Source organism: Macrobrachium nipponense, chromosome 6, assembly GCF_015104395.2.
Source record: "Macrobrachium nipponense isolate FS-2020 chromosome 6, ASM1510439v2, whole genome shotgun sequence".
NCBI classification, from domain to species: domain Eukaryota; kingdom Metazoa; phylum Arthropoda; class Malacostraca; order Decapoda; family Palaemonidae; genus Macrobrachium; species Macrobrachium nipponense.
Window position 1 is genome coordinate 126,215,636 of NC_061108.1, and position 12,832 is coordinate 126,228,467.

The 12,832-nt window shown below is 35.9% G+C and overlaps 1 protein-coding gene across 2 annotated transcripts in view; it reads right to left on the reverse strand.

The window, feature by feature from the left end:
- Window positions 1–486: 486 nt before the first annotated feature.
- LOC135216146 (uncharacterized) overlaps window positions 487–12,832 on the reverse strand; it is a 56,009-nt gene continuing 43,663 nt past the window's right edge. For both annotated transcript variants that reach the window (XM_064251237.1, XM_064251238.1), the window contains exons 24-27: window positions 3,502–3,663; window positions 1,884–1,980; window positions 1,583–1,690; window positions 487–1,144 (exon numbers count right to left, since the gene is read on the reverse strand). In XM_064251237.1, the coding sequence (XP_064107307.1) occupies window positions 1,077–1,144; window positions 1,583–1,690; window positions 1,884–1,980; window positions 3,502–3,663 (435 nt within the window). In that variant the 3' untranslated portion in view covers window positions 487–1,076. The remainder of the gene's footprint in view (window positions 1,145–1,582; window positions 1,691–1,883; window positions 1,981–3,501; window positions 3,664–12,832) is intronic.

A 12,832-nucleotide genomic window follows, 5' to 3' on the forward strand; every position in this document is an offset into this window, starting at 1 on the left:
TGACTCTGATTCCAATGTTCTTAAATTTACCAGCGTAACGCTAATCGTTTTGCATTTATCAAAATTCAGGTGATAAAACGCATTGAGAGTCGGTAGGTTTGAAAGGTGAAAAAGGAGGAAAACCTCGTAGTTGCACTTACAAATAATTGTCAATGTCAGGAGAAGGGTGGATAGCAAGATGGAAGAAATACATGATTGGAGGTATAGTAAAAGGAATGAAAGGGGTTGCAGCTAGGGGCCGAAGGGACGCCGAAAAGAACCTTTTGTAATACCTAAAGACTACAGTGCACCATATGAGGTGGACTGATGGTACTAGGCCCCCTTGGACCGGGGAAGGTTAATATACCAAGGGTATGGCACAACCCAGGTTGTACGAACATTATATGAAAACCGAATTAAGGTCCTGGGATGATCAAGCATTTAGAAATAAAGGCAAACATTCTGCCTTTATAGAATAAACTCACCATTCCTTAATGATACATCAAAACTGTTTTGGATGCTTTATTAACTATAAGGTATAGAAATATTCATCAACAACCGTGCTAACAAAAGCAAACTGGATAAGGAAGTCATTCTTTTAACAAAAATAAAAAACTGAGTCATCATTATTAACAATTTGCTAGTTCGTAGTCATTAACAATTTACTGATTTATCTCGAAATGTCTCATATTCTTAAACACAGCAAATGTCACCAGTGAAATCCTACTATTGCAAGTGAGATGGGCCATGTTACCTCTGCAACATCATGAGTACAAAAGAAACAGGTTACAATTCTGAAGCGTCACCTTCCTCTCCTCGTGACGCTCAATATACCTATAAGTTATTTCATAACCTTACCAAAACTAGAAAAAGCCTTAAATATACGTTTTCATGATCATCGAGCCCCTTCTTTGAAAAACCCACGGTTACTTTACACAAGGGAATGTGTGTGTATTAAATAATGCCAATGATTTATGATATCACAGAGATAAAATGAAAGCTGGCGAGAGTAAATACGTGAATAATATTAATCTAAGACACGACCAACAGCCTCTGGTTTGCAGTTGATCATGCATGAAGTTGAAATTGCTCTGGTCTCAGAGGTGAAGTTGCTCTGGTCTTACATCGCAGAGTTGGTGAACTTTTTCCACAGTAACTGGTGTGTCTGGAAAAAAAATTCATATCAGGTGATAAATAAATTAACGGTTTTCATTGGCGTTCAATGGACTCTTTGTATTTAAGTTCCTTGAACGTGCAAATTAGTTGCCCATTAGGATTGTAGTAGTACTTTTATTTTTCAAGAAACCTTCTCATACAATGCATGAAAAATGTAATTTTATTTTAATATGAGTAAACATAATCAGTTTACAAACCGCAGCACTCTCTATGTGAAGCCATCTGCCAATTATCCCTCAATACAAGATACAACTAGACATGACAGGTCCCACCCGGTGGTAAAAATGATTTTTAAAAAGTTACATGACTATTAAATCATACTGAGAAAAGAACAGAAATTAAATGAACCAGCTAACGCAATTGAGAGGAATTTCAAGTATCCAAATTCAGAATACTAACATAATTATTAATTTTTACGTCCACTTACCCATCACGAACCAGTCAGTGAGGCCATTGTCAGCCCTAAAGGACGCTATTGCCTGACGCAGAGCAGAAACAACTGAGTAGGCCATGCACAGAGGAGGTTCTCCTGTGGCTGTAGATATAAACAATAATATCAATTAATTTTGTAACGTCTAGTTATGCAGTTCATTACAAAACGTTCAAATAATATTCCATATGGCCAAAATGTTCTTTTATATTAACGTCCAAAATTGGAACCTGAACCTGGCGTTGAAGATTGCAATAATGCTAAGGAAATCATGAATAAGGAATTTGGTATATTTTACCTTTAGATCCCAGTACCCCTTTGGCGCTCTTGGCATTTGGTAAAAAGGTCAACCTCATGTCCACTGGAATGTCAAGGGCTGTTGGAGGTTTATATTCCTGCAAAAAAAAAAAAAAAAAAAAAAAAAAAAAAAAAAAAAAAAAAAAAGAAGAAGAAGAAGAAGTTAAAACTACAAATGACAGATAAGGAGAAAACTCCAAAGTTATGTAACTACAGATATATTTTAAAATATAACTGTTCTGTGCAGTTTTATTTTCAAAATAAAACCATACTGTAAGTTCAATTTTTTATTACATTCGCACAGTTACATAACTGGATTTGTTTCTCCCTTTTGAGAACTATGCTAATATATAAATATTTTTTTAATTAATGAAATATACCCCAAAATTAAGAAAAGAACCATGTATCAGGCGTTGCTCATTCAGAATAGCCTTTGGTTATTTTTAAAATATGGCTATGTAACTAGTTTCTGAAAATCTGCTGGATTTCCAGGTCAATGAGAAGGAAATATGCCCAAACGGAATGATCTAATCTTTCACTCGACAACAAAAGTTCTCACTATTTCCTAGTCTGTAAAATTCCTCGGCATCCCATTCAATTTCAGTTACTTGGATAAACACCAATCTCTTGTCACTGACAACAAGAATCCAATCACCAAACGAAGATATGTCAAATCACATAACAGGATGAAATAGCTAAAGAGTCTGCAAAAAACAAAAAAAAAAAAAAAAAAAAAAAAAAAAAGGGGGGGGGGGGCGGGGGGGGGGGGGGGGTGGTTGGGGGCGGGGTGCTTATAACCTCCACAAGCTAGGTTTTAGGCACTAAAGAAGACTTCAGCACGATTATCTGACAACAATTTTGCTTCTGAGACCAATGAGGAAGACACGTGTTACATAACAGCAGGATGTTTCGTAACTAAATCATGTAAGAAGCAAAGCAGTTTTCACAGACTCTGGGAGAACAAACTCCTGGCTAGATTACCGAAATGGAAGTATGAAAAAAGTCCATAAAAGTATTTCTTGTCTCCAACGTGGAAAAAAAAATTAATGGTGACTATAATGAATTCTCAAATTTTACCAATATATTTTATAAGCCCTCCTCTTGTGCAGATTTTTGTCAGTGTCTAATAACGACAAATAGTTCTAAATATTCAAAAAGGCACGCGGTCCCACACATCTGCTACAGTAGCACCATGCTTAGAAAGTCTATGCCTAGTTTTTGAAGCAGACCAAGTACCCCGATTAAAAAAAAAGAAATACACAGAAATGAGTCAGGTCGTGACATTCACCCAATCCTGATATTTCTGGTCTGATCTCCAGCTTCAGGTGACATCCACAACTGCGTCTCGCCAATAAAGTTGAAGACAATACCTTCAGGGCACCATAGGAATTTATTTCTGGTGATAGAAATTAATTTCTCGACATTTTGTGGTTCGGATCCCACAATAAGCTGTCAGTCCCGTTGCTAGGTGACCAATTGGTTCCTAGTCACATAAAAATATCTAATCCTTCGGGCCATCCCTAGGAGAGCTGTTAATCAGCTCAGTGGTCTGGTAAAACTAAGATATACTTAACCCCAAGTCCTGCCAGATCTCATCACGACGACAATTTCCGACTCACCCAAGTGCCGTTGGAGAGTTTCTGTCCCGTCTCCGGATTGAATTTCACCAGTTCTGAAGTGAAGAGGCCCAAACCCATGACGAAGGAGCCTTCTACCTGTCCTATGTCGACGTAGGGACTTAAGCTCCTCCCGCAGTCTTCTATGATGTCTGCTCGTCGAATCTGAAAGTAGTAGTAATAATAATAATTATTATTATTATCATTATTACTATTACTAGTAGTAGTAGTGGCGGTGGTAGTGTAAATGATCACTAGTACTATCCGCTGGAGTAAATGGGATGAAGAAGATTGGTAAGCTTGGAATAATAATAATAATAATAATAATAATAATAATAATAATAATAATAATAATAATAATAATAATAAGAAAAAGAACTGGCTCTCCCCAACAAAAAGAGAAGAACTGGAAAGGGAAATGTCACACGACAACGAATTACACGAAGACGAACTGAGAGACGATGCCACAGAAGACGACAGGGAGGATGAAGTATCAAACAACGACACACGAAGAAACACCGACGAAGTAACAGAGAGGACGGAATGGGTAGAAAAGATTAGACAATGGATGGAGACAGATACAGAGAGAACAAAGATCCCCTCCATGAAAGCCTACAACACCAAGAAATTAAGGGAGAAAACAAGTGAGGTCAATGAAATAATGGGCCTAATACACACCACCAGTATCACAGAAACAAATAACTTGACAAATATGCAGGAGCAAGATTAGTAGGCAGAACTGATGGGGGGGGGATTCGAACACCAACAACACCACCGTCACAACCAACCCAACAGAAAGCAAAACAGCAACCTCCTTGGAAAAGGCGCCTGGAAAAGCAAATCATGGTGATGAGATCTGACTTGAGTAAACTGAAAGAGATGGCAGAAAAAAGGCTAAGAAGCAAGAAAACAAGGGAGGAACTCAACGAGAAATACAAAGTACAAGAGAGGGGACTAAACAACACAATAGAAGATGTAAAACAGAGGCTTAAGGCCAAAGCACACAAGATCCAACGGTACATAAACAGGAATAAGGGATACCAACAGAACAAACTATTCGGAACCAACCAGAAAAGACTATACAGCCAACTAAGAGGGGAAAGACAACCACCCAGAAAATTCCTGAAGCCGAACCAAGTAAGAGACTCTGGGAAAACATATGGAGCAATCCGGTATCACACAACAAACATGCAACATGGCTCCAGGAAGTCAAGGAAGAAGAAACAGGGAGAATAAAACAAAGATTCACAGATCACGACAGACACAGTCAGACACCAACTAAAGAAAATGCCAAACTGGAAAACCCCAGGTCCCGATGAAGTCCATGGATACTGGCTCAAAAACTTCAAGGCCCTACACCCACGAATAGCAGAACAACTCCAGCATTGTATCTCAAATCACCAAGCACCCAAATGGATGACCACAGGAAGAACATCCTTAGTACAAAAGACAAAGTAAGGTAAATATAGCCCAGTAAACTACAGGCCTATCACCTGCCTACCAATAATGTGGAAGTTACTAACAGGTATCATCAGTGAAAGGTATACAACTACCTAGAGGAGACAACACATCCCCTACCAACAGAAAGGCTGCAGAAGGAATGTAGGGGCACAAAAGACCAGCTCCTGATAGACAAAATGGTAATGAAGAACAGTAGAAGAAGGAAAAGCCAACCTAAGCATGGCATGGATAGACTATAAGAAAGCCTTCGACATGATACACACATGGCTAATAGAATGCCTGAAAAATATAGGGGTGGGGCAGACGAAAAAAACACCATCAGCTTCCTCAAAAATACAATGCGCAACTGGAATACAATACTTACAAGCTCTGGAATAAGACTAGCAGAGGTTAATATCAGGAGAGGGATCTTCCAGGCGACTCACTGTCCCCACTACTCTTCGTAGTAGCCATGATTCCCATGACAAAAGTACTACAGAAGATGGATGCCGGGTACCAACTCAAGAAAAGAGGCAACAAAATCAACCATCTGATGTTCATGGACGACATCAAGCTGTATGGTAAGAGCATCAGGAAATAGATACCCTAATCCAGACTGTAAGGATTGGTATCTGGGGACATCAGAATGGAGTTTGGAATAGAAAAATGCGCCTTAGTCAACATACAAAACGGCAAAGTAACGAGAACTGAAGGGATAAAGCTTACCAGATGGGAGCAACATCAAAACACATAGATGAGACAGGATACAAATACCTGGGAATAATGGAAGGAGGAGATATAAAACACCAAGAGATGAAGGACACGATCAGGAAAGAATATATGCAGAGACTCAAGGCGATACTCAAGTCAAAACTCAACGGCGGAAATATGATAAAAGCCATAAACACATGGGCAGTGCCAGTAATCAGATACAGCGCAGGAATAGTGGAATGGACGAAGGCAGAACTCCCCAGCATAGATCAGAAACCAGGAAACAATGACAATACACAAAGCACTACACCCAAGAGCAAATACGGACAGACTATACATAACACGAAAGGAAGGAGGGAGAGGACTACTAAGTATAGAGGACTGCGTCAACATTGAAAAAACAGAGCACTGGGGCAATATCTGAAAACCAGTGAAGACGAGTGGCTAAAGAGTGCATGGGAAGAAGGACTAATAAAAGTACGACGACAGACCCAGACTATACAGAGACAGGAGAAAGACAGAAAGAACACAGGACTGGCACAACAAACCAATGCACGGACAATACATGAGACAGACTAAAGAACTAGCCAGCGATGACAATTGGCAATGGCTACAGAGGGGAGAGCTAAGAAGGAAACTGAAGGAATGATAACAGCGGCACAAGATCAGGCCCTAAGAACCAGATATGTTCAAAGTACGATAGACGGAAATAACATCTCTCCCATATGTAGGAAGTGCAATACGAAAAATGAAAACCATAAACCACATAGCAAGTGAATGCCCGGCACTTGCACAGAACCAGTACAAAAAAAAGAGGCATGATTCAGTGGCAAAAGCCCTCCACTGGAGCCTGTGCAAGAAACATCAGCTACCTTGCAGTAATAAGTGGTACGAGCACCAACCTGAGGGAGTGATAGAAAACGATCAGGCAAAGATCCTCTGGGACTATGGTATCAGAACGGATAGGGTGATACGTGCAAAATAGACCAGACGTGACGTTGACTGACAAAGTCAAGAAGAAAGTATCACTCATTGATGTCGCAATACCATGGGACACCAGAGTTGAGAGAAAGAGAGGGAAAAAAATTGATAAGTATCAAGATCTGAAAATAGAAATAAGAAGGATATGGGATATGCCAGTGGAAATCGTACCCATAATCATAGGAGCACTAGGCACGATCCCAAGATCCTGAAAAGGAATCTAGAAAAACTAGAGGCTGAAGTAGCTCCAGGTCTCATGCAGAAGAGTGTGATCCTAGAAACGGCACACATAGTAAGAAAAGTGATGGACTACCTAAGGAGGCAGGGATGCAAACCCAGGAAACCCCACACGTATAAATACCACCCAGTCGAATTGGAGGACTGTGATAGAGCAAAAAAAAAAAAAAAAAAAATAAAATAAATAAATAAATAAACTAATAATAATAATAATAAATAATAAACAATACTGTGCTGAACATTTTTAAAAAATTATTAAAAATGATAACTTAGGCCCTTGAAAGCTTGCTAAGCTCCATTTTCATCCAGAAAATAATAATAATAATAATAATAATAATAATAATAATAATAATAATAATAATAATTGTATCATTGTCATTGTGGTATAAATATTTACTAATACTGTAGCAGCAGTAATAACTGTTGTAGCAGATGAAGGTATTGGTAAACTTTGCATAAGTAAAGTTCAGTGCTAAATGAAGATAAAAACTCAGAATAATGCGTGATAGCTTGCAAGAACTTATAGTGACTGAACACATTTTATTGCTGACTTATGGCTAACATTGGTAGAGCTAAAAATGAAAAATACACCATTGATATGATTTACTTCAGAGTAAATGCACATTATAGGAATGTTTATATGTAAGTATGAGAATCTATACGTATTCATTGTGTACTAAAAGGAAGTATGATTTGGCCACATAATTAAAACATATCTATGCGGCGCGCGGAAGTATGTCAGCGCGCACCGATATCCACATAGACTTGCGTACATAATTGTCACAGAGATTAATTATTAATCAATATAAGCCAACTCTATAGAGAAGTTTGATTACAGTCGACCAATACTGACACGGCCACGGAGTTAAGGTTATTTATAGTCAAGTCTTTCATTCTAAAGAGCCAGCAATGATTAATAATTCGTCTCTGATCATAAATATTCCTGGAAGGTTCTGGAACTCCGTGATCATAGATTTTCGACGTCCTCGTGTCATTGGGACGCGGTCTATTGAATAGAGGTTTGGTCTCTAAGGGTTGATCATAGCCTACTTCGACTTTTTCCAGACATAGATCGTGCTATCTGAAACGATAAGTGGACTGCTATAGCATACATCATCTTGGAATGGAATGGAATATAGAATTTTGGCCAAATGCCAAGCGCGGGGACCTGTGAGGCCATTCGGCGCTGAAATGAAATTTGTGAGTCTAGAATGGGGTTTAAAGGTGAAACAGTAGGAAAAACCTCGCAATTGCACTATGAAACAATTATTAGGAGAGGGTGGAAAATAAGATGGAAGAAGGAGAATATGAAAGGAGGTACAACAAAAGGAATGAAAGGGAATGCAACTATGGGCCGAAAGGGCGTTGCAAAGAACCTTAAGTAGTGCCTACAGTGTACCGCATGAAGTGTACGGACGGCGCTAACCCTCTGCGGAAAGAAAATAACAAAAATTTTGCTGAACTGGTAAGACTAGGTATCTAATTGGTTTTATGACGAGGTTTCAAATTACATTCGTAGGTTAGTTAACATAACTTCAGTTACGTTGGACGAGTGGGTTACGTGTTCGCCTACCGATTCGGCAGTGGCGGGTTCAATTTTCCGCTCTGCCAACGTGGAATCAGAAGAATTTATTTCTAGCGATTAGAAATTCATTTCTCGATATAATGTGGTTCGGATCCCACATTAAACTGTAGGTCCCGTTGCTAGGTAACCAATTGGTTCCTGGCCACGTAATAATAGCTGTTCCTTCGGGCCAGCCTTAGAAAAGCTGTTAACCAGCTCAGTCGTTTGATTAAACTAAGATATATTTTACTTCATTAAACAACAAAAAGGCTTCGTAACGCTTTAATAAAACATTGTATCATATAACTAGACTGATTGAAAACCAAGAAATCGTTATTGAATCAATTAACTAATTGAATACCATAATTACAGATTATTTTTTGCTTTCAATATCCATATACATTTTTAACTATTTCTACGGTTAGCTCGATATGTTCCATAGTTTGACTCTGTTATTTGGTTGTATTAGTCAATGGGTTACATATATACTGATCATATTAATATTTATTATGTTAATATATGTTGGGTACAAAATTTCACACAATACTTTACTTAATAAGTTTGTAAGCTGTCACTTTGATAAGTGTAAGGTTTTGAATATAAGAACTGTAAGGCCTAATGGTTATGACTCAGTGATGAATTAATACTTATAAAAAGGTATTGTACTAGACTATGCAGTTGTTCGTAAAACTGTCAACTGTCCGAATAGCAGAGTTATCTGAAACTGTGTCCATTTAACCGGATACCACAGTTATCCGAGTTCGGGTACATTCAAAGCAGGGCAGCTGCCTGGAGATTAATTTACAGCAAACATAACATTGCATAATTATGGTTGTTGGATATTGTAGATAAACAGATCAATGTTTGACGACCATTACTAACAAGGTATCGTAACCTAATTGTGTTGTTTAGCTCAGTAGCGTCACAGTTAACATACATATTACATTAATTTGGATAACATTAAATTTTTCAACCAGGGAACTCGTGAAAAACTCATTTTGTTGGTTTGTATTTTGTTTGTATGGTGTTTTTACGTTGCATGGAACCAGTATGGTTATGCAACAACGGACCAACGGCTTTACGTGACTTCCGAACCACCACGTCGAGAGTGAACTTCTATCACCAGAAATACGCATTTCTTACCCCTCATTTGGAATGCCTGAGAATTGAACTCGCGGTCACCGAGGTGGCCGGCCAAAACCAAACCGACCATGCCACTGAGGCGCTGATTTTGTGGTTGGGAACGTTCCTCCAACAATTCAGCACCACCAGACAGACACCTTCATTTAAGCTAATGGAATTTATCGTTACATAATACCGAGTCCTTTCATTGATAGTACACACCTGTTCTTTTTCAGTTGAAGGAATGTCTTGTAATTGTTAGTGTATGTAAATTGTGACAGCGGTAATTCTTTCCACGTGTCCTTAATTATTACCGTTTAATTCTTCTCATTTTTCTTTATCTACGAAGACAAATCCATTAGGAGAGGGTTTCTGGGGCTTCACTCACTCGAGTTTGGGAAGGTAATTTTGTTAATGACTCTTTTTATACTTTCCAGTTTTTTTGCGTTTCGTGCTTTTAGTAAAATTGCAGGTTAGACATGGACTCTAAATAAGTGCTGTAGACTTCTGTATCCTTCGCTGTGATATGCATATATGTGGATATATACGTGATAAATACACAATATACTATAAATATATATATATATATATATATATATATATATATATAATAAGTATAGTATATTGTCGTATTTTTATATATATACATATCACAGCGAAAAGATACTATATACATATATATCTAATATACATATATGCATATATATATATATATATATATATATATATATATATATATAGATATATATATATATTATATATATATAATAAATACTATATATATATATATATATATATATATATATATATATATAATATATATATATATATATATCTGTTATATAAAAGAGGGCTATGATATATTTTAGAAATTGGGGATTCATCATTTAACTTAACAGCCAGTTTACAAAGGCACCTTGCAAGACAAGCTCTCATGGCACTGATTTGCTAGGTAGAAACTTTTGACATCACGCCACCCAAAAAGATACATCAGCATTCTTAAGCTGTCGCTCGGACTCTCTGTCTCCATGGGGAAAGGTTGAATGATGAATCCCCAATTTCATATATATATATATATATATATATATATATATATATATTATATATATTATATACATATATATATATATATATATTTAGCCAAGGCCAAAAGAAAAGTAAAAGGAGTACCACCGACCGCTTTCGTGGCTATTTCAACACATTTTCGGGGTTGAAATAACTACAAAAGCCGCGTCGGGTAACTACTCTTTTTATTTTCCTGTGGCCTTGGCTAAATATATTGGCACGCGCTATTTAATGACATAATAAGCATATATATATATAAAATATATATATATATAATATATATATATATATATATATATATATATGTATATGTATATATGTATATATGTATATATGTATATATGTATATGTATATATGTATATATATGTATATATGTATATATGTATATGTATATATATATATATATATATATATATATATATGTATATGTATATTACTGGTAATCTTCTTAGGCACGAAGATATAGTAATTCAGTTGTATTCCACATAGGAAAATGAAAAAATGGTATATCTCAGAAAATGCCCAACAGTTTCGTCCTCCAATGGACCATCTTCTTGGAGCGTTTGATTAAGGAAAAGCATTAGGAGAGGGTTTCTGGGGCTTCACTCACTCGAGTTTGGTAAGGTAATTTTGTTAATGACTTTTTTTATACTTCCCAGTTTTTTGCGTTTCGTGCTTTTAGTAAAATTGCAGGTTAGACATGGACTTTGTCCGTTAATTAAACGCTCCAAGAAGAGGTCCATTGGAGGACGAAACTGTTTTATTGGGCATTTTCTGAGATATACCTTTTTTCATTTTCCTATGTGGAATACAACTGAATGTATATATATATATATATATATATATATATATATATATATATATATATATATAATATATATATATATATTTATTTATATATATATTTTATATATTATATAATGTATATATGTATATATGTTATATATATTATATATAGATATGTATATACACATGTATGTATATAAGGTTATCATATGTATAATATGTAAAGATAGTTATCGTTTATTATATTAATTATTATAATATATATATAATATTAAGATATTGATTATATTTTATAGTGATATATATAGATTATTTATATATATTATTAATATTAGTATAGATGTAGATAAGTTAAGATGATTTAGAGATAATTATATATTTTATTAATTATATGGAGATATATATATTAGTACTTAAAGATTAATATGAGATAGATAATTTAGATTAACTATATATGGTATAAATTATATATATGTAGATATTATTTATATTATTAGAGATTTTGATATTTATGTATATTATAATTAATTTATATAATTATAGAAGATAGTTAATGAATAGAAGTACTATAAATTATCTATTATATTATAATATTATTTATTATTTATATCATTTCGACAGTCGCAGTCAATGATTACCAAAACCCCTAATCATCAATTCATCTAGAGCACATGACTAAAGTATAATTTAACTTGAAGCGCAAAACGCCACTAAAGTTCTAAAGTTGTTAATGCCACTGACTCATTAACACACCAGACTAAACTGGCGAATGTCTCATGGACCCTTCATCGATCGTTGCTCTTTTCATGGTTCTTTGCAACTCCCAGATTTGTCTTTTTACTTTACCAAAAAATAGAAAATGGTACTGCTACGTTACCATGACGAAGGTAAACTCGTTTCGGGTTCACAACAATAGCTTGAATAATTTACGAGAAAGGTAAGTGTATATTTCGCGAAATGGAACGAATATCATTTATTCTCAATTAATTGCAAAAAAAAAAAAAAAAAAAAAAAGACTTACAGCATGCTAAGGTCACTCTGCGCTAAAACGGAAATTGACAGTAAAAAGTTTGAAAGGTGTAACAGTAGGAAAACCTCTCAGTTGCACTATGAATCAAGTGTTAGGAGAGGGTGTAACGTAAGATGGAAGAAAGAATATGAAAGTAAGCACAGTAAAAGGAAAGAAAGTGGTTGCAGCTAAAGGCCGAAGGCACGATGCAAAGAACCTTAAGTAACGCCTTCAGTGCACCGCATGAGGTGAAATGACGGCATTACCTCCCTACGGGGATGAACAGGAGTTGATTTACGGTCACTCAGAAACAGGCCCCCCCAACCTCACGCCTAATTATTCCGTAATGTTTTGCTCTTAGTTTTCAAACATCAGGATGTGCTCATTTCTGTTTTAACATTGACGGTTGACATAGAAC